This window comes from Aphelocoma coerulescens, chromosome 3, assembly GCF_041296385.1.
Source record: "Aphelocoma coerulescens isolate FSJ_1873_10779 chromosome 3, UR_Acoe_1.0, whole genome shotgun sequence".
Classification (NCBI taxonomy): domain Eukaryota; kingdom Metazoa; phylum Chordata; class Aves; order Passeriformes; family Corvidae; genus Aphelocoma; species Aphelocoma coerulescens.
The window spans coordinates 90,588,418-90,613,202 of record NC_091016.1 but is presented as its reverse complement, the minus strand read 5'-3'; the positions used below and the strand labels follow the sequence as shown (position 1 = coordinate 90,613,202).

At 40.4% G+C, this 24,785-nt stretch overlaps 2 protein-coding genes and 2 long non-coding RNA genes across 15 annotated transcripts in view; 1 reads left to right on the top strand and 3 right to left on the bottom strand.

Annotated features, from left to right (window-relative positions):
- UBE3D (ubiquitin protein ligase E3D) overlaps positions 1–2,030 on the bottom strand; it is a 97,014-nt gene extending 94,984 nt beyond the window's left edge. For all 7 annotated transcript variants that reach the window (XR_011149986.1, XM_069011257.1, XM_069011254.1 and 4 more), the window contains exons 1-2: positions 1,935–2,030; positions 1,393–1,595 (exon numbers count right to left, since the gene is read on the bottom strand). Coding sequence is in view for 6 of the 7 variants with exons in the window: in XM_069011257.1 (XP_068867358.1) it covers positions 1,393–1,595; positions 1,935–1,996 (265 nt within the window). In the remaining variant the exon portion in view is untranslated. The remainder of the gene's footprint in view (positions 1–1,392; positions 1,596–1,934) is intronic.
- A 4,875-nt stretch (positions 2,031–6,905) lies between these two features.
- The window catches only part of DOP1A (DOP1 leucine zipper like protein A), a 60,708-nt gene continuing 42,828 nt past the window's right edge, over positions 6,906–24,785 (top strand). For 4 of the 5 annotated variants that reach the window (XM_069011245.1, XM_069011246.1, XM_069011244.1 and 1 more), the window contains exons 1-6: positions 6,906–6,987; positions 18,291–18,482; positions 19,584–19,765; positions 21,997–22,167; positions 23,511–23,700; positions 24,313–24,411. In XM_069011245.1, coding sequence (XP_068867346.1) covers positions 18,345–18,482; positions 19,584–19,765; positions 21,997–22,167; positions 23,511–23,700; positions 24,313–24,411 — 780 coding nt within the window. In that variant the 5' untranslated portion in view covers positions 6,906–6,987; positions 18,291–18,344. Of the gene's footprint in view, positions 6,988–18,290; positions 18,483–19,583; positions 19,766–21,996; positions 22,168–23,510; positions 23,701–24,312; positions 24,412–24,785 lie in introns of those variants that run through there. The other variant, XM_069011250.1, reaches the window with a different exon arrangement.
- On the bottom strand, positions 6,973–9,515 carry LOC138108497 (uncharacterized). Its single transcript, XR_011149987.1, has 3 exons — positions 9,175–9,515; positions 8,476–8,733; positions 6,973–7,251 (listed from the first exon to the last, which is right to left on the bottom strand). It is a non-coding gene; the product is annotated as an uncharacterized lncRNA (long non-coding RNA).
- On the bottom strand, positions 9,646–11,630 carry LOC138107351 (uncharacterized). Of its 2 annotated transcripts, none has more exons than XR_011149431.1 (3): positions 11,153–11,630; positions 9,849–10,044; positions 9,646–9,741 (listed from the first exon to the last, which is right to left on the bottom strand). It is a non-coding gene; the product is annotated as an uncharacterized lncRNA (long non-coding RNA). The 2 variants fall into 2 exon arrangements; XR_011149430.1 differs by having other exon boundaries at positions 11,362–11,630.

Here is a 24,785-nt window from a genome sequence, read left to right as displayed (position 1 = left end):
AAGCTATAAAAGCCTCCCCAAATTAGTCGATAACATTAAGTGGAAGAAAAGTAAAACTGTAAGCCTAGCTCTACGTATGAATTTGCTTTGCATCACCCACTTTCTCAGACTTAAGAATCAAAGTATACTCTCAGCACTGACATTCAATATTTGAAATTTAGGATTCAACCACAAGAGAAAAGTACTTTAAAAGGTCCCAGAATTTCAGCTATTGTGCATAATAATATAAAACATCAAAGGGTAACTATGACTACCCAATATATATGTTGATTACCACCTGGTTCACATACTTATTTTTCACTAGCATGACTTTCCAAGGTTGAGTTTTAAAACTTCATCATTGGTCTTTTGAATGTCTCATTAATAGGACACATTAAATAATTTTAGTATAATTGAGTTGTCACAGCACATGCATAATTACAGATTAATGTACAGATGCAATCTCAGCATATCAACAGAGTACTCCAATGTGTTTCTGGTGCTGAAGTCATTACTGTATTTTACATATTTTATCATCCTTTTCTACTTTAAAAGCTCAGAATGGCAATTAAGTGTTATTTAATATATCTTTCTGTGCCACATCGCATGAAATGAATCTAAACATACTGAGCTTGGATGCCAGGATGAAAGAAAGCAACAGCTGTACTACCGTGCTTTCTACTTATTGCAAACACATCCTAGACCTGAATTAGCATCACGGAAATAAAGAAGGCAACTTTGCAGATGTTACCTGTGACATTAACCTCTGAAACCCCAGCTGTGAGAATAATGAGCCCCAACACAGACCCATAATCCTTTATGATTAAGTGGTCAGGGATGGACAAGCACAGTCTTAATTGCCTGGATGAATCAGATTACTGAATTACTGATAGAATGAGGAGTCATGGGTACAAACTGAAAGAAAGGAAATTTAGGCTAGATGCTGTGAAGAAATTCTTTACTGTGAGAGTGGTGAGACACTGGCACAGGCTGCCCAGGGAGGCTGTGGATGCCCCAACCCCGGCAGTGTTCAAAGCCAGGTCGGGTAAGTCCTTGAGTAACCTGGTCTAGCGGGACGTATCCCTGCCAATGGCACTGGGGAGATGGGACTACATGATCTCTAAAGTCCGTTCCATTTTATGATTCTACGATTTTCAGCTACCAAACGCGGAATAGGAGAGACAGCAAATAATTCTGAAGTACTCTGGGGAAGCACGAGCAGATCCCCCAATACACCGCGTTTCCCTTTCATTACGTCGTTTTTGTACTTTCAGCTTCTAAAACTGACAGTTCCAGGTCCTTGCTCTCCAGAATCCCCGCCCTACAGCCTCTCTCACTTAAACGCGGCGGGTTCCCGCTCACCCTCCCGCCTCTCCCAGCGGCGGCCCCGGCCCGGCCCCGCCCGGCCCTCACCGGCGGCGGGCGGCGGGCCGCGCAGGCGCACGCGCAGGTGCAGCCCGTCCCCGCGCAGGCGCCGGAGCCCGCGGCACGAGGACGGCGCCAGCCTGACCCCTGCCGGCAGCGCCGCCGCATCGCAGCTCCCGCCGCTCCTCACTTCCAGGGAATCCACGCACACCGAAACCTCCACCGGCGCGCTGGGGAGCTCCGCCGCCGCGCTGCGGAGGAAAAGCAACGGGTATGCCTCGGGAAGGAGCTGTCGGGGCGCGCGGCTGCTTTAAGGAGGCCGGCCTGCAGCTCCCCCGCAGCCCCAGTCGTGCCCCGGGATCCACGCGGTGAACGAAGAGCAGCCGAGATAAACAATCCACCGTTCTCAGGAAAAATTTATTTGCACAGTATCCCGGGCTGTGCCGAGCCAAATAGGCAGAGAGGGAGAGGCGCCCGCACACAACCCGTTCCCCCCGCTGAAGGCTAATGACGCCAAAAGCCAGACCCGCCGCGCCCCCTCCTGCCCCGCACGGCCCGAGCGGCGGCGGGCGGCAGCGCCCCCGCACTACCGGATAACCAGCAGCGCGCTCTGCGTCCCCCGCCTGATCTCCATCAGGAAGGCTCCCGCCATGCCGGCACGGAGCAGCGCCACGCACGGCCCAGGAAGCGGCCGCTCTCCCCCCGGCGCAGGCGCGGGGCCGCCGCCCGCCCGCCCGCCACAGCGCCGCCTGCCTGGAATCGTAGGGTCACAGGATCACAGACTCAGAATCGCTGGAAGGGGCCTTTAAGATCCTCCAGAGCAAACGTCCACCCGGCACTGCCGCTGTAACCCGTAAATCACATCACCTAGCGCTACATTCAGACGCCTCTTGAACACCTCCAGGGATGGCGACTCCACCACCTCGCTGGGAAATCTATTGCAGTGCTTGACCACCTTAACAATGAAAAATATTTTTCTAATCTCGAATCTGAATGTCTCCTGTCCCAGTTCAAGGCCATTCCCCCTAATCTTGTCACAGTAGGCCCGGCAGAAGAGACCAACCCCAAAAATCTTCTTTCAGGGAGTTGTAGAGAGCATTTACATAGAGAGCATTTAGTCTCCTCGAGGCTGAACAACCCCAGCTCCCTCGGCCGCTCCTCATAAGACATGTTTTCTAGACCCTTCGAGAGCCTTCTCTGGAGACGCTCCAGCACATCAATGTCCTTTTCAAAGTAAGGGGCCCAGAAACTGATCAGAGCACTCGAGGTGCTGTGTACAGAGGGACAATCACTGCCCTGGTCCTGCTGGCCACACTATTCTTGATACAGGCCAAGATGCCACTGGCCTTCTTTGCCACCTGGGCACGCTGCTCGCCCACATTGGCTGTCAGAACCCTTCTCCGCCGAACAGCCCTCAAGTCACTCCTCCCCAAGCCTGTAGCACTGCATGGGGTTGCTGCGACCCAAGAGCAGGATCCAGCAGCTCGGCCCCCGCGGTGCCGTGGGAGGCAGTGGTGGAAAGATGTCCCGGAGTCTGCTGCGCCCGCCGGCTTGGCCGCTGCTGGCGGTAGAGTCAGGCCTGGGGGCCCAGGAATGAGTCCCATCGGGTCCCGAGGCCTCAAGGTCAGGGTCTGCACAATCGGCTGGTCTCACGGGGTTTTCTTATGCCCAGTCTTTTCGGTATCAACATCGGGCTATCATCTCCTGCTTTCCCGCTACACCACACCCCTACCGGGAGGAGCCTGGGTCCACTTTCCCGGGCACCTCCCCACAGGAACTGTGGGCTGTGCCTGGGGTTGCGTGCTCGGGATTCGTGACTGCTGAACAGTGTCAAGGCCTCAACAGTGTCAAGGCCTCTTCAGTGTCTCCCTCTGCACCGCCCAGCAAGTAGGCTGGAGGTGGGGAAGAGGCTGGGGCAGGGGGAGAGATGGTACAGCCGACTTGAATCGACCGAAGTGATGTTCCATGGCACATAACATCACGCTTGGCAGTAAAAACTCGGGGCGTAGTCTTTCCAAAGTGACCATTGCTCAGAGACTGTCTGAACATCAGCAGTCTTGTTGTGGGAGATGGTGAGTGACTGTCTGTATGTTTGGGGGGGTAAGGGGGTTGTTCCACTTTCCCTCATCTACAAAAACATCACTGTTTTAACCCACAGTTTTTCTTGCTTTTGCACTTCTGGTTCTACCCCGGAGCTAACAGCTGGCTGGGGTCAGTGCATCATGACCGCAAAGTTCAGTCTGAGCAGAGGACTCTGCTGAGACAGGGGCAGGCTCCCCAGCACTGGGGACTGTGTCCTGTGGCTTGTCATGCCCACTACTCACCCCCTGCCTTGTGAAAAAAAAACCTCTTCACCCTTTCTCGCAGCTTTACAAGTCTGCCTGAATTTCTCCTGATCCATGTGCATCCAGCTCTTGAATGCTGTCACATTGTACTCATAGCAAACAGACTCGGCACAGTCAGCTGCTGCTCTGGGCTGAGGTTTTCTACTGCCTCCCATGAGGTCTTTTATCAAGAGACTGTAAGCCCACCCTGACACGCCTGTGTGACTTTTCCTTACCTTATGAGCGCTGTCACCAGTGCACACTTCATCCAGGATGCTGCCCTTACAGTATGTAAGAAGTTGATGTTCAGTGTTCAAGGACACCAAGGAAAGAAACTGTCACTTTGAAAAAAGGAGTCTTTCTGCAATGTTAAAAGTGTTTACTTTTCATGAAGTCACAAGACCTTCTGTGGTTTCAGAGAGTTATTTGAAAGCATGATCTGCAAAGCTTGAAACAAAAAGACAAATTTGCATGTTACTTTTATAGCAATTTATTATCAAAGATTATTTTGAAGTAATCTTAGTCCTTATAGTTATCAAAACCAAGTAGGAGAGTCCCAAAGAGAAGATGGAGTAAGGTTAGATTTTGTGAGGAAAAATACAGCAGACAATAGTCAACAGTTTCTACTGAGTTATTTTGTTGTTTTTTACAAAGCATGAATTTATTGAAGTATTCTAAGATGGGACTATACTGTCTACATGCTGTTCAGAGTTTGGTAGTTTGGGATTTTGTTGTTGTTGTTTGTTTCCTTTTTTAAGGAAGAAAAATAATTAGTCTACATGGTGGGTTTCATTTAAAATTGCTTCAGAAACCAGTGTACATGTTGTGAGCTAAATTGTTCTGGACAAGTAGGTCATACATCAAACATAAACCCCATGTAATTATAGGAGAATTGACTCCTAGTATTAGTAAAAGAGCCTTTGACGTTACAAAGGCTTACACAAGGCTACAAAGTTATGAATAATTTTAAGTATTTCCAGGGTGTGTGCTTCATTTATTCAAAATTGTCTATTATAAGTTTCTCATCATTTCTGCTGTGAAATAATTACAGAGAAAGGAAGGTAAATGTCCTACAGAGCAAGTGCACCTAACATCAGTGCTGGACCCAATCCAGTATTTTGACTCCAACATCAGTAAAAGGAGGTACAAAAGAGAAGAGCTCCTATAGTGCAGTTGCTTCCTGGTACTTCCCCTGTGGGGACATCCCTACCCAATTCCTTCAGTGTCCACTTATGGATATGTTTGTCATCAGTATGAATAATGCATCCTCCAACCTACGGATAGTGTCCAAGTCCCCAGCCCCTGGTCCCAATATGTTCTAGGAGTTTTCTGCTTCACAGAGAATAATTTTCTGTGCCTCCTCATTCTCATACTGTGGGGTTTGGTTAACAACAACTTTGTTGCCTTTCATGATTTTGTAGAATTTGATCAATCCTCTCCCCTGCCTTCTCTCTCTGCATCGAACAGTCCCAGTCATTATTGCTCTTGCTGTAATATAGCAGTGGCATCTCTACACAGTGCTTTCCCAACTTCTCTACATCCCTCTTGAGCTGTGAAGACAAACATTGATGCCACAATCAATCTGAGGCTGCACCAGCCTTTTATACAGCACTCAAACAACTACCCCTGTCTTGTTCTCAATATTCTTTCCAACTATGTACAGTGTTTTTTCGATTGCCACTGCACATAAAGTTGATGAGACAACTTGAAAGAACTGTTTTGGAGCTCTGAGCTGTAACTGCCAGTACTAAATTCAGCACAAGGGAAGCTTAGAAATCCAACCACGCAGCAGCAGGAGCATGTGAAAGCACATGGTCAGTTATTGAAAGTCACTTCCCGTCTGTGAAGTTCACCACTGTTAAATAGCTCCAAAAGCACGACCAACCTGGTTAAAAATTACATCTCAAAGGCATTTAGAAGTATCTTCAAAGAAAACAATAAATTTAAGTGCACCATTTTATTAAAAATACATGACACATAGAGTCATACTTGATGCCTCAGAAAACTAGTGGAAATTGTCAGCTTTCCAGAAAGTAACTATTTTTCATCTACCAGTTCCTGGTATAGTTTAATGAGAAAAGGAATTGCATTTCCTCTTTATTATTATCCCAAGTCTGGAGAATAAAATTAGACCTCATTAAATATTGGCTGGCAACATAAGTCAGCAAGTAGAAGATTTATAAATATTATTAGATTTTCCCCTGGCAATATTTTAGAAATACTTGTCCTCAGTCAAAGCCTAAAATATTAATCATGTAAGCTGAATGCACCTTTATTTTTTTGCAGTTACTGAAAGTAATTTATAACTATAAGCTCTGTTTGCTATCATGAAGCCTGCTTACATTTGAGAATTGTAATGATGACTTTAAAACTAACAGATTACAGTCTAAGAACTGTACCCTTTATACTGTGGAATTGGTCAGTAGAAAATCACTCTTGCAATGCAGTAAAAAATTCCTTCCAACACTGTCTATGTGGGCACCCATACACTTTTGTGTGTAGTAAGGATTCAAGCATACTAATCACAAGAAATTGTAGAAAATTCCTAATATAGCTACTGCTAACATAAACATAATATCACATCATAGCATCACAGACCTGTTTGGGTTGGAAAGGGACTGGATGGGAGTTGGCCTCTTCTCCCAGGCAGCCAGAGACAGGGGAAGAGGACAAGCTGCTCCAGGTGAGGTTAAGGCTAGACATTCAGAGGAATTTCTTCACAGAAGGAATGTTTAGACTTTGGAATGGGCTGCCCATAGAGGTGGTGGAGTCAGTCTCTGAAGGTGTTTAAGGAAAGACTGGCTATGGCACTTAGTGGCATGGTCTGGTTAACATGGCAGCGTTTAATCATAGGTTGGACTCGATGATCTCAGAGGTCTTATCCAACCTAACTGATTCCGCGACCTTAAAGATCATCTCGTTCCAATCCCCGCTGCCATGACCAAGAGCATCTTCTACTAGACCAGGTTGCTCAAAGCCTGATCCAATCTGGCCTCGAACACGTCCAGGGATGGGGCATCCACAGCTTCACTGGGCAAGCTGTTCCAGTATATTTTTCTAAACAACCACCTGCCTTTCATTTTTACCTGCGCTGTATTTGATAAACTCAGCAAATACCGGGCAAAATAAACGAGCGCTCCCACTCACACAGAACCCGCTGCGCGCCCGCGCACCTGCGCACGCGTCCCGCCAGGGGGCGCAGCGCGGCGGCGGCTCGGCGGGCGGGGCGGGGTGGGCGCGGCGCGGGGCACGCCGGGAGCTGTCAGGGCGGCGCGGGGGTGCCGGCGGCGGTCGGGCTCTTCCGGCTCGGGTCGCTCAGGTAACGCCGCTCCCTCCGCTCCTTCCCCGGGACCCTGGTGCGGGCAGGCAGCGCGGCCCGGCGACGGCTGCTGCTCTCCCACCTCCATCCCCGTCGCCGCGCCGGTGTTGGGGAGGGTCCGCCCCTGAAGCCGAGCCGAGGCGGCCCTCTGCTCTGTTCTGCCCTGCCCTCCTCTGCTTTGCTCTGCCCTCCCCTCCGGCACCGTCGTGGTGGGCGACGGCCGGGCCGTACTGGGCTGTGTGCGAGGAGCAGGTGCTGAGGAGCCTGGGGAGACCGGTCATAGCCTGTTAATTGCTCTGCATCAATTAACCTGTGGCACCTGTCCACCCTCCCCCTCCGGGCTCTGTCCCCCCGCAGCGTGGAGCGCGCCCGGGGGGGTTTTGGGGTGCGGAGCCTCTCCCCGCGCCCGCACCCGGGCAGCAGCTGGCGGGGCCTGGCTTCGCCCTTAGCGGTGGAGCTTCCTCAGGGAGCTCTTCCCGCCTGGGAATGAGCTTGGCGTTGGGCTGCCAGGGCCGTCCTGCTTTGACCTTGAGCATCCAGGGGGCTGTGGGCCTCTTTTGGGTCAGATTCCCGATTGCTGGAGTTACTGTGTGTGGTGTTTGGAAGGATACATGGGACATACGGCTGTCGCTGGTTTGTGTGGTGCAGGGTTAAATTTCATCTGTTGATGCAGAGATGGCCTTAAATCTTGTAATAGCAGTTTGAAAAGCATAAGTATATGACAGCTTCTGGTGTTAAAGTGTTTTTTAGAAATAATATTTTCATACCTCTGACAATAACCAGAGAAGCCTAAACAATTTATCGCTTTAAATGACCTAAGATATGTTAGATATGAGGTGCAGGTTTTGATGAGCTTATTCTGGGTGACTCAACCCTTGTGTTTTTGTTGCTGATTGCAAGAACCCTTTCACTCCTGGATTTGCTTTCAACATGCAGTAATAGTGAAAGTGTTATGGTTCTCAGGTTAACTGCAGAATGTTACTGATACCTGAATTCCAGCTGTAGGAATGTGAAGAGTTGGGAAGACTATCTAAAGAGTAACAGGCTAGATGCTTGCAGATAATAAGGGGGCACAATAAAAGGTTGAAAATCCTAGTCTTTTCATTTTGCTGCCACATCTTGGCCTGTGTTAGGTACTTAGGCAGGCCTGGCTATCAGTTTTTCTCTGTTTGTGTTTTTTTACTTTTTTTTAATGTTGGTACCTTTTCAAAAACAAGATGGGATGCAGTAGACCTTTTGCTAATAGTGTGATGCCTAAATATTGTGATTATCCAAAATGTACAGTCATTTTCAATATAGCATATATGAATGTCATGGGGGGAATATTGGTTTGGAAACAGGCAGAATGTTTATAGCATAATTTGTGGTTTTGTCTTCATCGACATGAGAACTGGCACTTTTGGAAACTAAGCAGATTGTAAATGATATGGGGAGAGGCTGCATTTCTAGCTTACTGAATGTCTTACTTTCCCAACTTGTTGGTATCACCTGTGACAGTAGATGTTTAAACAGCATCTTGCAAAGAAAAGTTATCTTATGTCTTCCATCAGTGGAGTGGCTGTGCATTTGAGTGAATGGTTATGTTCACAAGTTAGGCCGTGCTTATCCTGGCAGTGCTTTTCCTGTGTAAAATTACTGGCATGCTAAGCTGACCATTAGAAATGCTCATCGCAGGCACAGCAAGCTTGCAGTGTGGCTGGGTGCCGTGGTTCAACCCCAGCCAGCAACCAAGCCCCCTTCCCCCACCTGTGGGACAAGGGAAAGAATCAGAAGGGTAAAAGGTAGAAAACTCATGGGTTGAGATAAAGACAATTTAATAGGGAAAGCAAAAGCCATGCACACAAGGAATTAATTCAGTGGTTCCCATGGGCAGGCAGGTGTTCAGGCATCTCCAGGAGAGCAGAGCCCCATCACACCTGGCAGTGACTTGGGAAGAAAACAAACACTACCACTACAAATGTCCCTGCCTTTGTCCTTCTTTGCATGCTAAGCATGATGTCATATAGTCTGGAATACCCCTTTGGCCAGTTTGGGTCACCTGTCCCAGCTCTGTCTCCTCCCAACATCCCATGCACCTCCCACATGGCAGTACAGAAAGGAGAAAAGTAACCCTGTCCAGCAATAACAAAAATATCTCTATATTATAATTATTTGTGTTTAACACAAATCCAAAACACAGGCCCCTACCTGTCACTGTGAAGAAAATGAACTGTACTCCACTGGTGTGAGGGGGCTTAGCCTGTAATTTCCTGGCATTATTATCTGTTTGAATAAAGGGAAGACACTTCTGTGTGTTCATTGCTGGCTTAGTACTCTTGACCACAGTTCCTGGTGCCTACCTTTAGTGTCTTCTTGCTTAGCTGGGATTGACTGCTTGGGCTGGGCGGGCTGGCTGAAAATGCTTATTGCTCTCTTCTCTTCTCTTCTCTTCTCTTCTCTTCTCTTCTCTTCTCTTCTCTTCTCTTCTCTTCTCTTCTCTTCTCTTCTCTTCTCTTCTCTTCTCTTCTCTTCTCTTCTCTTCTCTTCTCTTCTCTTCTCTTCTCTTCTCTTCTCTTCTCTTCTCTTCTCTTCTCTTCTCTTCTCTTCTCTTCTCTTCTCTTCTCTTCTCTTCTCTTCTCTTCTCTTCTCTTCTCTTCTCTTCTCTTCTCTTCTCTTCTCTTCTCTTCTCTTCTCTTCTCTTCTCTTCTCTTCTCTTCTCTTCTCTTCTCTTCTCTTCTCTTCTCTTCTCTTCTCTTCCTTGAAGCTGTATTAAATCTGCAGTGTGTAGAAGAGAACCAAGAAGAGATATGAAGTATGTTGTTAATGTTTTGAAAATGATTGAGAAAAATAGGAGATGGAAAAGAGACCACACTAAGTGATACCTGCTAAAGCATGAAATAGAAAAATTGAAGTAATTCGCCTGTATGCACATAAACTGTCTTCCAGATTAATAACCATGTTGCTCTGACTTGTAGCTGAAACGAAGCTGAATGATAAATAGAAATAGTAAGTGATATGTTTCCCTCTGAGAGGCCAGGGAGAAGAAACACTGCAGGATCAACCATTTTCTCCGAATAACTGAAACAAGAAATGAAAAGAAAGCACCAAAGAGAATCAGTAAACAGTTTTACTAGTTAACACATTCCTATTTTTATCAGAAACTTGTCGTTCAATATAAACCTAAAAAAAATTCTTAGAAGTCAAGGAATGGTGTTTTGCTTAACTAGGTTTTTAACTTGCAGAAATTGTAGGGAGTTTAACCTTGTATTTATGTCTTTTCTGGTTTACTTCCGAGGATAAGGAGAGTGAACGAGTTTTGGTCCAGGCACCATTTTCAGAATAGTCAGAAAGGGATTCTGCTTTACAAATTCCTTTGAAATCCACCACTAGAACTGGGAAACCAGATGCATTGTGAAATGTAACCACAATCTAGACAATGCAGAGATATAGGCATGGCATATGACACTATTTCAGAATTAAAATCAGAATAAAGTTATAGAAATTAGTTGAAATTTGAAATTATTAATTGCTAATATCTTAGATCTCAGGGCATAATAAAAAAGGAAGATGCACAAAGTCTTGCTCAAATGCATTGTATTAGGTTATCTGAGTAAGGTAATGATAAGAATATGAGAGCTTCTGAGATGCTGTTGTGAAAAGACGTATCAGGATTGTTTGGAGACAGAATGTTAAGCTCTCTTGAAGCTACATATTAGAACAATGGGTATGGATAAATGAAAGGCTATTGTGAGCAAAGAACAAATGAATAAATTACCAGGCCACCACTTTTTTGTTGTTAGTTTGGTAGATTCGTTGTTAAACTGTATATCAGAATATTTAAAGAGAAGTCTCAATGTGAAGGCACAGCATTACCCTGAAAGCAAAGCTTCTCTCTCCATACAGAGTACTGCAAGTGTAATGTAAGACAGTGAACCTCATCTAAGTCCTTTATTTTTGTGTACTAAGCTGAAAAGTATCCTGAAGTTGGCAAACTCTCCTTTAAAACAAAGTGTAGTACAAATACAGCTTTAAATGAATTGATACTGGTTTGAGTTGATTTCATTGTTATGTTTGCTATGGCTTTTTTGCTGTTGTTTACCTATTTCTTTATTTTAACTGTGTTGCATATTAATTTGACTTACTAATTTGACAAGAGTTAAAAATATCCAAGAAAGAAAAAGAATACCTCAAGGTAAGTCCCCTCTCAATAAATGCTTGGAAAAGAAAAGCTAGCCAGTTAAAAAGGAATTCTTTTCAGAGAGGGTATAGGGACCATTTGAAGGCACAAGGCTTAAACACACAAAAGTGAAAATAAATTGCAGTTTATTTTAGGAAGCCTGTCCTGTTCCTGTGCTCAGGCAGCTGGAGAGAAGATAACTATTTGAAGTCATGTACTTATCAAGCACTGCCCCACAGGGGAGGCAGTGGTCCCAGGGTCCAGTGGGTGCATGTGGGAGCTGGACAGTTCTGCTGTGGGACTGGGAAAGCACAAAGCTCGCGGTGCTCACGGTGGTGCAGGAGCCACAGGGAGGGTGCGGCTGCACTCGCACCAGAACACCCTCGTTCTCTCTGTGATAGTGCTTTTTCCAAACCACTGAAGTGGTTACCATGGATGTAGCTATGTCAGGTAAATACTTTCCATATCCTGTTTAGAGTAGTCCAAACAGCCTTATTGCTAATATTCAGTCTCAGGATCTGTTTATGAAGGTGGAAAAACTGCTGACACTGTATGATGTTGCAGATTTGATTGTGGATAGCTGAAAAAGGCCCTCCCAATTCAGGGAGCAAGCCAACCTTTTTTTGAGCATGGCAACAGTTTCTTTTGGTCCAGGGAGAGGTAGTTGATACACTATATACATTGTTACACTTCAGAGTAAGGATTTTATGGTTCTGTTTGGCTCAGCATTGTGGAAATGACTAGTGACTCCAGGAGGTTATATTTCATCTTCTAGTGGAAGGTGTCCCTGCCCATGGCAGGGTGGTTGGAGCTAGGTGCACTTTAAGGTCCCTTCTAATTCAAAACATTCTATGATTTAAAAAAACTTCTTAAATACTTGGTGTTGTTCAGATGTCAGATGGGAGAATGAAATGAAGATTATTTTTAAAATGTCTTTAACCAAATTGTTTACAGTTCTTTGAGGCATACATTGCTACCAAAACTTAAGTTGTGCATAAAGATGGTAACTGTATGAGCTGAGATGAAATAAAGTTTAAGGTGGTAATACTCTGAACACATATCAAATGAGCACAAGGTAAATTCTTGGTGTTTTGGTTTAGGTTTTTTTTTTTTTTCAAATGTGTAATTGAATAGGAGGGAAATAGTGACCAGTTCTACATTTAGATTGAAATATTGGCTGTTCAGATACATTGGTGAACAAAGGGAAAAAGGGGACAAAAAAAGTATTTGAAACTGAGTATTGAAGGATAACCACAATTTCAAGGGAGCATTTTCCTGTTTTTTCTGTATGTTGTATTATTCTGACTTAAATTACCATCTGTTTTTTAGTAAGAGATGTTAGATGTTTTACATAATTTAGAATAAGCAAGGCTATCTGGAACTTTGTTGGTTTTTGGACATAAAATGAATATTGATTAAGCTGTAATTTATTACATAGATAACTCGGCAATCATTTGTTGTAAGAAAGGAAAATATATGGGGAAGCATTATTTTAGTTAATGGTTGACCTGAGTTGTAAGAAAGATGCAAATTATCATCTTTCATTTACTGAGTGACATAAGTTTAGATCTGTGAAATCTGAATATTTGATTTGGTCTCAGGAAGAACAATATTTTAAAAGTAGAGACTCCAGTGTAAGATTCTGGTATTCATGAAGTGCAAAAGTACTTAACTCTAGAAAAGATGATGTCTATTATACTTTGCCAGAAACTAAGATAATCCTGAGCAGTATGCAGACAGCAGTGCTCAAGGGCTGAAAGGAGTCAGTAGTGTTCTGATGGTGGGTCTGAACTCAAATCAAAATTTCAGTCCGGTATATCAAACTGTTTTGTAGTTTACCTGTTAAATATTGAGAAGCTGTAATAAAATAGAATTGAGTAGAGGGGTTAAAATGTTACCCTAAACTCAGTTTTTAAGAGGCAATTGAAAGAGACATGTATTTGTCAATGAGAGTGGGAAGTCTTTGGTCACTTTCTTTTCACCTCTGACAAACAGATAGACATAGATTGGATGGTTTTGGTTTTTTTTAATTTCAGAAAAATTATGCTCTAAAGCATGTTCATTTAGGGTTTGTTTATAATTATACTTTTGTTTTCTTAAATAGTAACTAGAGCAGTTGAATCCTTAGAAGGCTTGTTGTACGTTCCTTATGAATTTTTAAGCTTGTTACTTGTTCCTCTTTATGAACTCATGTCTGGTGTAAGTCACATTTTGGAATACTGTATGACAGGAATAGTAGAAAGAACATTTTACATACCTGATGTACTTGCATCAGACTGTGCTCAGTGATAGACTTAGGTTTCTTCCAGTCTTTTTTATTTGAAGAAAATGTAAAATAAGGAAAAATGTACTCAGTTTCTTTTTACTGACAGTTTCAGTTTTTGCATAGTAATAAATAATAATCTTGTTTTGTGGCTTCATAAGTAAGGAGGTTGCACATCCAGTTGGGTACCTGATCTAACCTCTGTAGTACAAGCTATAGATTTTCTCTCATTTAATTCTTGTTTGATATGAGAATCATTCTCAGGAAAACATCTTGTGTTGATTTAGAAGTTGCCACTATGGGTAATGCACAGATTATTATACAGATTTGATTGGATTGGATTGGATTTAATTTAATTTTGTCATGGAAGAAATTTGAACCCCTAAAGCAGTGCTGTTTTTTCTGTGGAAAAATATTATGTGCTGTGTCCACTTGTGAATATGAGTAGGTAGAAAAGTGTATTGAGAAGTTATTAATCACAATATTAAATCTTGCTAAGTGCTGTAGACTGTTTCAGGATACTAATGACATAGTGGCTAATTATAGTTAATAATACTGTTAGGTGGGGTTCTTTTGTTTTGTTTGTTTGTGTAGTATGGGGAAGATTCTTCTTTCATTTTTGTACTGAATAGCAGTTAGCCAACATAACAAGCTCAAATGGTTCTTATTCTTCAGAAGACATTAGAGATTCCTGTTTGAAAAAATCTGAGTAAGAGGACTCTGTGGAAAGTCAATCTAGAAACAGAGTAATTAGCTGTAATTGGAAAATCTTTATCTGTGGTTATAGAAGAATGTATGTATTTCCTACATTTGAATTTTATCTGAAGAGTGTAGTGTGGGATTTGCAGTACTTATTTTGCTATTCATGTTGTTAAATGCTTCTGAGGGGAAGCAAAGCATAATAAATTACCAAATGACAAGGCTTCTGTTTTCCATGTATTCAAATCTGTGTTTGTATTGAGTCTATTTAAATACAAATGTTTTTCTGGAGTTGCTGGCTTAATATGTGGGCACTATACACAGCTTAAAAAGCAATATCACTGCAGTGGAATTAGAATTTTTTGTCATCTGCTTTTTAATTGTCTACTAGTTCTTTTGCTGTGCACCCCATAGCCACCCTTGAAATGCTAAACAATTTTTAAAATGCCTTGGAATATTGCATTGCAAAGCAGAGACCCTGAGGAATTCAAAGGAGCAAGCTTGTGATCTCAGATTCTTACAGTACTTGGAACAAATCTTGAGATTTCTTGAAGTGACTTGATGTATGTAGATTTGTGCTCCACAATCAGCCACTGGACGTGTACCAGTATTTCAGTATTGCAGATTGGTGTGAAGCACACAAATAGAGCAATTATCTGGGGCTTGAAAAATGTAAGAGTGGAATAGTAGCAAATCAAACCTGAAGAGGAGTTTTGGGGTAAAACAGATAAGGGAGAGATTATGAATCAAGTCTTATAACCTTGTGATTAAATCAAAACAGAATCTAGCTAAAGCTGCTTTTATTAAATTGATTTGATAAAGCTACTGTTCTTCTCCACGTTAATTTGGCTTCAGTGAAAAACATTTAGAGCCTCTTAAACAAGTGACTAGTTTGTGTTGATGTGAGACAGAAGGTGCTTAGGTACAAAAGTTACGAAAAATGAGCACTTGCTGTGGAAACATAGCTGAAACCATATTGTTTTAACGCGAGTCAGAGGAAAACCTGTAGCAGCTCATCAGTGAAGGGAATTGAAGGCTGCTCTGGGAACACACTGTGCACAACCCCAGCAGAAGAAGATCCACAGCCCCAGACATCTTCCTTGTCAGTTGTGCAAAGACTCCACAGGCATCCAGGTGTACCCAGAATTGTGTGGTATCTGTATTTTAATCCCCACTAGAAGGTGAAGTAGGAGTTAGTAAGTTTCAGGACCTACTTCTTTTATCACTTATGATTTAAATATAATTATATTAAATGATTTGAAAGTGTATAGTACATCTTAGGTGGTTTCTTCCTCATTCATAATAAGCTTTCTGGTGGGGCAGAAAGCATATTTACTTTTCGACTTGCACAATTTAAAAAGTCCCGGCCATCTGACAGGTCAGTGATTGCCTATGTCAGACTCATGAGAATGGTTTAACCTTCAATCTGAGAACATTGGCTCATCTCATCTGGTATACAAAAAGGGGGAAAAAAGAGCAAAGGATAGTGCTCTTCATATGTTTGTTTCAAAAGAGAAACAAATAAAGAACATTCCAAGGAAAGTTGGCCTTCATGCCAAATGGTGATTGTGTAATGACAAGATAAATGTTCTATTCTGTGGGCTGTTTGATGGTGTAGCAGAAAACGCTATTTTTCAAGGTTTTTTTTGATCTATCAAATTTTACTATTTATCTTGTTTTTTTTTAAAGTAGTAAACCATGAAAGAATAAGGGTGTGATACTTATAAGGAAATAGACACTACCAAGCTTTACACTGTATTGAAATACCAGCTGCAAAATCAAATGTTGTTAAATCTGCATTTTTATTATCGATGAAGAGAACAGGAAAGTGTTGATAAGAATACATGATAGAAACATGAAAAGATTAAAAACTACATTTTGGAATGTCTTCGGACTAAACAAAAAGAAAACCATAGTAAACAAGTTTATTTTTATGTATGAGAACTAATAAATGGTCATTCCTGTAATTTTAATGATTGTAGAATAAAAGTAGTCCAAGGTTTATAAAAAAATTACATAACACGTAGTATTCTTTGGGTGGGTGCCTCACTTACTATGGCTACTCATGATTTGTTTAAAACTGAGATTTCATTTTGGGGAAAAGTATGCAAGAAAGTCTTTGCATAAATTCTTTTTGCATAAAACTTTTTTTTTTTCCCCAAGATAGAATAATGAGACCATAACCATAGAGTAGTAAGAAAACAGAGTATGCTTTTTCTTCTCTATACAAAACTTCATAATGATTAAATTTGCACAGCCACTGTGCATTAGACTTGTCTAAAAGCATAATTATTCAGTCAAAGATGTTAATATGTTTTGTTTTTAAAAGTAAGAGATTGTTCTGATTAGTTTTTAAGTCTTGAGAGGAAGCTACCTATGCTCTGCCTGGGCTTGTTTAACCTTTGATAATTCTTTATCAGACCAGTCTCAGCTTTCAGGTCTTTCAAGCACTTGAGGAAGACAGAGCCCTGTTTTCCACTCAGCCATAAGTGGTTCCATTGATGTTTTAGCTGGATGGAAAGGATTCTGATGGTTTCTTCACTTGGAAAGAATTATTTACTGTGTCAAGTTCTTTCTCCATCCATTGTGCCTGGAAAAATTGGAGTTGTTCTGCTTTTATGGGTTGGTTCTTTCTTTTTAGTGTTAATACTTTATTTCACTTTTGGAGATCAGACTCTGGTGGTTGTGCAACTGTCTTTTTGAGAAATCTGTTGGCATTTTACAGCTTTTTCAGAACAAACCTGATCTCTTTTTGGGATTTAATCCAAAAATGGTTATTATAAAATGAAACCAACATGAAATGTTTGGGTTTTTTTTTTTTAAATTAAAAGTAGTATCTAAGTGCTTTACACCAGTGGGATATTGTGAAATCTATCAATCTGACACTCAGAACATGGTTTTTAAATAGTGGTTTGCATTTCTGTTCTGTCTTGGAGACAGTCTGTCATTATTAGTCTGCCATCAGAATCAACAGTGCAAAAAGCTTGTAATTTTTGGCCTTTTTATTCACTCCTTCCACCCAGCTCTTTCTTTGATTTTATCTGTCACTTGTTTTTGTTTATTCTTGCAACTTTCCCTATCATACCTGGAAGACAGTCTGATGAATACAGCTTCTTTGTACCTGTCCCATGGTTTGTTTGGATTTTTCAGTCGTGCTTCAGCCTGCACTTCTGCACACAATTTTCTTCCCATTTCCCTTTAATTTGAGACAGAAGAGAACAGCATCTGCTGAATGTGAAGTCTCTTCTGAAGCCAAGTACAAAAGAGATCTCAAAAGGTCTCCCCCAATAATACCCCCATTAAAAGGGGCACCAAATCTGCTTTTTTCACAGATGTGGTATAATAGAATACAGTAGGATTTCTCGCTGAGTTGTATTTTCTTGGGGTGAAAATAGCCTTAAAAACTCATTCCTTTTAAAAGATTATTGAATCTCTGTTATAAAAAAAAAAAAGTAGTCCATGACCTATTAAAGTACAGGGTGATGTTTCTGGAACTAGAATATTTTAATTACTTGGTGTAGACTACCACGTGATGAAAATATATGGAGCAAATTGCAAAAGCCTATGATTACAGAACTGTAATGATTATTGGTAAACATGTCCTTTTGTTGTGCCTGGATGACAATAATATAAAAAAAAAAAAGTAGAGTTGCTTCTCTGCGTTAGAGTAGCAGGTCTTGTAAAAGGTAGTGTTGATGCACAGAAGTCCTCTTGAATAGTGGGTAACTGCTGTATGTATCCTTCAGTCTTCTGCTTGGAAGTGTTTCAGAAAGATTGGCATCTTCTGTTTGCAGAAGGGCTGGTTTGTTGAAAGGTGGGGATTTCTGGTGATGGGCCCAGAGGAAGTAAAAAAGAAAATGAAAAATCCCTTTGTTGCATTGTTTAGAACAAGCAGTGCTTTTTGGGAGAGACAATGCATGAATTTTCTAGGGATTTTTGTTTGGCTTGTGATGTGATTTTTTATTATTTGTTTGGGTTTTTTAATAGGACTTGATGTTGGACATGTGTTAAATATTTGCTAATATTTGTTTGCAGTTTGTTAGTTTTGGTTTAGGGTTTGTTGTAACCTGATTTCAGATTTTTTTTTAATGTCTTTGAGGGAAATGTAGTGCTTTTGATACATATTTTAACAGTATGTCTTGGGAACAATGGTTTCAGGGCTTTTTTCTTTTATATTTTGAATAGGTAATGTCTGTACATGAATTGCAAGCTAGTCTCTAGTGGGGACACCGTGGGAGGATGAACACAGAGGAGCTGGAGCTGCTGACTGATTCCAAGTACAGAAACTATGTAGCAGCTGTTGACAAAGCACTGAAGAACTTCGAATATTCCAGTGAATGGGCTGATTTAATATCAGCACTTGGGAAGCTAAACAAGGTATGCCTGTCAGGCGCTCTTGAAAAACATTCAGGAATTGCAAAAGGTACTGGTGTAACAGTACAGAAGTGCAAGGTTCCAGCCATCCAATAGTCTTGCAAATATTTCAGCAGTCTGAGCCAAATGTTGGGTGTGTGCAAGGAGCAAACAAATCAAACACCTTTCTAAGACCTAGAGTTGAACCCTTTGTAATTTTAAGTAAAGGGAGAAGTTATTTATATTTCTAGTAGAAATAAATGCATAATCTCTTTTATTAGTCACATTTACTTCTAGTATCATTCAATGTTACGGAAATAGTGTGAAAAATAGTAACTGGTGTAGGTATCAGCAGTAGTTTTATGAAGCATGAGTTCTAAAATGAGGCTCAAATCAATGGACCAAAGAATGTTATCATTCTGATTCATTCTAACAGTTAAGTTTAATGGGCAATATCATTGTAATCTTTTATAGCAGTTTACAAATGAATATAGATCCTGATATCCATGTTTTAGTCAGTTGCATGTGTTTCTAGGGAGCCCCACTCAGGAAAATGACGCTACAGTTGGAAGTGGCATATTTATTTTGTATTAACTCTCATTTCTTTCCTTTTTTTTTCTTATTTTGATTGTAGCAGTTCTTGCTATGTGTTTGTGCAATGTGAAGGCTATGGTTTTCCAGTCCTGAAGTGATTACATAGTTTCAGACAGTGCTAAAGTTTTGTATATGATCTCGCTCTATGACATTTTCTAAAAGCTATCCCAGACTCATGGACCCACAGTTGAATAGTCCTCTTTAAGCTAGTGATAATGGATCTTATCAAACAGAAAATAGCAATTTTTGTCCTCAAAAAGATGAGTAAATGACAAATGGACAAGCTATAGGCAAGAAGCCCATTGCAAGTGAAGTTTTAAATGCCTTGGCAGTTTCACCTATAAGAAGTGTACAGGTGAAAAGTATGGCAAAGAAAAAGCTCCACGGTACATTTTAATAGGTTTGGGTTTTTTTCTTGTAACCTATGTTTGTGTGGTGACTTACTGAACATGTTCAGGAACTCCTTTATAAAATGTGCATTTGATGTTTAACTTCTTTTGTGCTGTTTTTCTTAATGTGCTGATTTACCAGGTGCTACAGAACAACGCCAAGTACCAGGTAGTACCCAAAAAGCTGACGATAGGCAAGCGCTTGGCACAATGTCTTCATCCGGCTCTGCCGGGAGGGGTTCATCGGAAGGCACTTGAAACATATGAAATAATTTTCAAAATCATTGGACCCAAGCGCTTGGCCAAAGATCTTTTCCTCTACAGGTACAGTATTTTAAACAATTCCATTCCACATGCGTAGTTGAGATCCTTTCGTTTTCCTGCGTTTTACATTAGCAGTATTATTTTGTTATATAGCAAGAATCAATTAAGAATCATTTTCTTTCCCTCGTATTTTTGCTGCTTGTCTAGTACTTTTCTTCTGAATATTGTATAATGGAAGATAAACAGATCACCTAAATTTTTGTTAGGAACTGACTTCAGTGCAAGAAAACCTGGAATTTATTATTTTTTCATTGAAATAAAGTTTTCTGCCTGTATGTTTAGTAATTGAAATGTTAACATTTCATTGTAGTCACATTACATTTTTCTATTTTAAGTGGTGTTGGAAAAGAATTTGAGTATAGTTTGTTACAAGAAACTTTATCATCAAATTGACAGAAAGATTTGTCTGTTTTGTTAGAATGTGGGGCAAATACACACTTTTTCTCAGTCTCTGGAACTGATGATAATGAAAATGAAAGATAACCTTGAAAAGTTAAGTTTAGTCAGCATATACTGGTTCCTAAACCTCCATTAGGTTTTTGGTTGGGTGGGATGAGCAAGACATTAAGTTATTATTATATAATGCATAGAGGGGAGTATGCACACTGTCACACATGGTTCTTAGTCTTTACCTATCCCTAGAGATTAAAATTTCTACAATTTAAGAAATAGTGGGATAAAATAGAATTCTGTTTAGGTAGAAAAGGTGTACATTAATGGTTGGAAGTAAACTGTATGCCTTTCCATCAAACTCTTCTGTCTTGCATTGTCATGATGTTTATACGTAGTTACATTGAGGGGGAGTGTTTAAGTTCTGTGTTTCCACATGTTTTAAAAGATACTGTGAACTCACAGCTCACATTTTTTTCTTGTACAGTGATTCAGTAGCTGCAAGATATCATTAACAGTAAGTTCTAGGGTAGTGGAAAATGCTACTTTGTATAATCTAACTAAAAGCTGTTGTTACTGCTGCTTGGGCAAAGACAGACATTCACATTAAGGCATTATCAAAGATTCCAGTATTTGTCATGAAAACAGAATGCCAGTGTCTGAGCATCAAATCTTGAAGTATGAATAATAGCCTTACAAAGAAAGACTGTGGGTCAGTGGGCTGCTTATTGAACAAAAAAACATTTTCTGTAGAAAAAAGAAGCCAATTGACAATGGTAAAGGACTAGTTCTGCTAGACAGATAAAGGCAAAAGTATTTTTTACCAAAAGTTTTGTATTTTGGAAAGAGTTTTGTAGGGATTTTTCTCTAACCTGGACAACAGCCTATCTACATAGATTTTTTTTTTTTTTTAATAGTAGATTTGTAGGTGTATACTTTAAGAGCCTGTTCTTAAAATTGTTTTTTTACTGTTCTTTGATTTCTTCTTCATATGTCAGGATCTTCTAACCTGAATCCTCAATGATTTTGAAACTTGAAGTTGTGTTCAAATGCCTTTGATTATTGGCACAGTTTGCAATAATTTATGATATTTAGTAGCAATAGCAAACATTATTTTAGTATCTATGTAGCTTCTCCTTAGGAGATCACTTTTATAACTTCCATGAACTTACATTCAAGTAAATTCAGAACATACTTCCAGTGTTTTCACTTCTTTACATGCTGTGTTATGAACAGCATTACAAATAGGGTTTATTGTTGGGTTTAGAATCTGTTTTCAGACTGAATTTATGAAGTAAATATATACTTTGATGCCACTTAAATATGCCAGTATAAATGTTTAAATGTCTTAAATTTTACCTCAAGGTTACTTGCCAAAGTAAAACATCAAGATTTTCCTTTCAGAAAATTGTTTCTATAAATTTCCTCATATTGTTCTTATCCAGTCTTGTGTTTTTTTTTTTTTTTTAATAAGTGCCAAAAAAAAAGTATTTTTAAGTACAATTTTCATTGTAGTGTAGTTCAGTGTGGGCAAAATTAACGTTTTGTTATGCAGAGATGCTTCTGGTTTATCATATTTGTTTTATTGGTGAAGGCAGTAATCTCTGGGCCTTTAGTTCTTGTTATCACAATACTAATAAAGCTTATAATATTAGCCTTGTCCCACCAACCTGTCCATCCAAAGGCAGTAATAGTGTGGTGGTCTATGCCTATGCAAAATTCCAAGATAAAAATCTGCTGCTTATAATAACTATACTGGATGTGCCTGTAGCAGTCTTTAGAGAGAAATAAAATTGTCACATGAGAAGCTTCCTTAAAAAGATAAAATTTACTTTTCACAGTTCTGGACTATTTCCACTCCTTGCCAATGCTGCTATGTCTGTTAAGCCAACATTATTGAGTCTGTATGAGATTTATTACCTCCCTTTGGGGAAAACACTGAAACCAGGACTGCAAGGACTGTTGACTGGGATTCTGCCTGGGTTAGAGGAAGGATCAGAGTATTATGAAAGGTAAGGATACGTATGTTAATAAGGTGATATGCTTGATCTGGTGGGGGTTTTTTTTGCTGTAACTTTTCACTATATACTTGTATGTGGATCTTATTGTTTTTAAGGTGGCTGCTTTTTAATTTGATGCTGTCATATTAATTTCAACAGAATGGTATGGTAGAAGGTTCTTAGCATTAATTAGGACAAATTAACTGTTAGCTGTTCCTCTTATGGAAAGGGAATTGACATTAAGCAGACTTAGTGTTATATGCCAGTTTCTTCTTCCAAGTAGCAAGCAATAGTACAAGAGAAAATGGTTTCAGGTTGTTCCAGGGGAGGTTTAGGTTGGATATTAGGAAAAATTGCTTCACCTAAAAGGTTGTCAAGCATTGGAACAGGCTGCCAGGGGAAGTAGGGGAGTCACCATACCTGGAGTATTTAAAAGCTGTCTAGATGTGGCAATTTGGGACATGGTTTATTGGTGGATTTTGCAGTGCTGGGTTAATGGTTGGACTCAATGATCTTGAAAGTCTTTCACAACTTAATTCTATGATTCTTGATATGAATTGACGTCTATAACTGCAGCAGCTGGGGTGCTGAGATAGCATCTTAACATATTAAAGGATGAAGTTGCACTCCAACACTTGTAATTCTTGGAATTGTTCACATGCTTACATATTCTTGATATTTCCAACTTCAGAAACTTGAATTTTCACAACTTGTCTGTGAAGAGCAATTCAACACTGTCTTTTTCTATTTCTGTGTAGGCAGACACACACAGTGTAGTTGGCATCCCTACAACACGGAACAAGGTCTATCCAGCTTGCCTTCTGGGGCCTGCTGTAGGGTGTAGAGGTGCTGCCACATGAGTTGGAAGAAATGAGGACAGGGGAAGTTATTGCTTGTGCCCAAAAGAATTGGGGTATTTTTATGCCCTGTTATTATCAGAAGGACTCAGTGCAAGGAATGAGAGGGCAAAAGCCATCTGCTTGATTCTTTTCTTTGGAAGCTATGCTTTCCTGCTGTCTGTCTGAAACCTCTGTCTGTAGCAACACTTGGCTTTAAGTAGCAGATGAAGGAGTTATTTGGCTCTTTGAACATAAGGAGTACATAAGGAATACATAAAGAGAAGCTGTGGGCAGACCAAAAGCATTTTGCCAGCCAGATTGGCCCACAGGCTTGCTAGCTAAATTGCTCTGTTCAGGCTGCATTATAAGGTTCAGTGTATGATTGGGCCTCTCTTGGCCTCTCAAAAGGAAGTTTTGACCTTCCTGTAACAATTAATTTTAATACTTACTAAAATTGGGGGCAGGGGCAAGAGCTGTGATACAGGCCCTGATTCAGCTGACTCGGTTTTACTGCAGAACAAACACGCTGCTGGAGAAAGTTGCTTCAGCTGTGGATCAGTCAGCGTTCTACAGTGCTCTCTGGGGGAGCCTTCTCACCAGCCCTGCAGTTCGTCTGCCTGGCATCACTTACGTCCTCTCCCATTTGAACAGGAAGCTGTCCATGGAGGATCAGCTCTACATAATTGGCAGTGACATTGAATTAATGGTAATGTTTTAATAGAACAATGAACTTATAATAAGTAAGTAACAACATTGAAGTTACTTATTATGTAATGTATTTTGAGGGGATTTAGATGTATTCTCTATCTTTGAACTTAACCGTTGAAGAGATAAAAGTGCATGTTTATTATAGCTCCAGTTAAACTGATGTTTCTGTGCATGATAGGAATATTTCAAAGCTGAATTAATGTATCAGAACTGCTTAGGTTTCCATTTCCAACTTTCCATTCATTACATGCTTCGTCTAAAAGTGGTGGAGTTTTCTTACAATTTTTGGTTTGTTTGTTTGGTTGGTTTTTTTTTTAAGATTTAGAGAATTACTTTGTCTTTTAAACTTAAGACGTTCATTGGTAATATAAAAAAGCAAAAGCTTAATGTTTGTATAGATTAGGGAATCTGTTGATTCTATGTTTCCTCAGTGGTGAAAGTTTTTATTTTCCTGTTTTATCTTGTTTCATTATTCAAAATTTAAAATAACTTCATTCAGTACTTATGACTATTTATAAAGAATTGTTCTTACTTTTGAGTGCTTTTTTATATCTACCTTCTTAAAATAATAAATAACTATTTTGGGGGGGGGAATCTGCCATTACTTCAGGTGGAAGCAGTAAGCACATCAGTGCAAGATACCAGTGTTTTAGTACAGAGGAGCACATTGGACCTTATCCTTTTTTGTTTTCCTTTCCACATGAGCCAGGTAGGTTATTAATATGAGAGATGAATTTACAAATTCCTAAATGTACTCCGCTTCTTTAGCCAGTAGCAGTATTTGGTTGGTTTTTGTTAATGATTTTCTCCAAATTCCAGCAAGAGTCACATGGAAGAGTTTTCTCTGATAGGTTTGGCTATTCTTACCTCATGATCTCTGCTCTTCTGCTTTTTAACTTGATGTGTTAACTTTGAAGTTAACTTTAACTTCTGTATATGTAAGCTCAAATTATGATGTTTAGTCTATGCAGAAGCTTTTAATTTGATCCAGTTTGATGAGAAAGCAAATTACCTGTTCGTTTGCAATTTTCCAATTCCCAGTGTTCAAAATCAGCAAAAGTTAATCCTCTTAGCACAACAGAT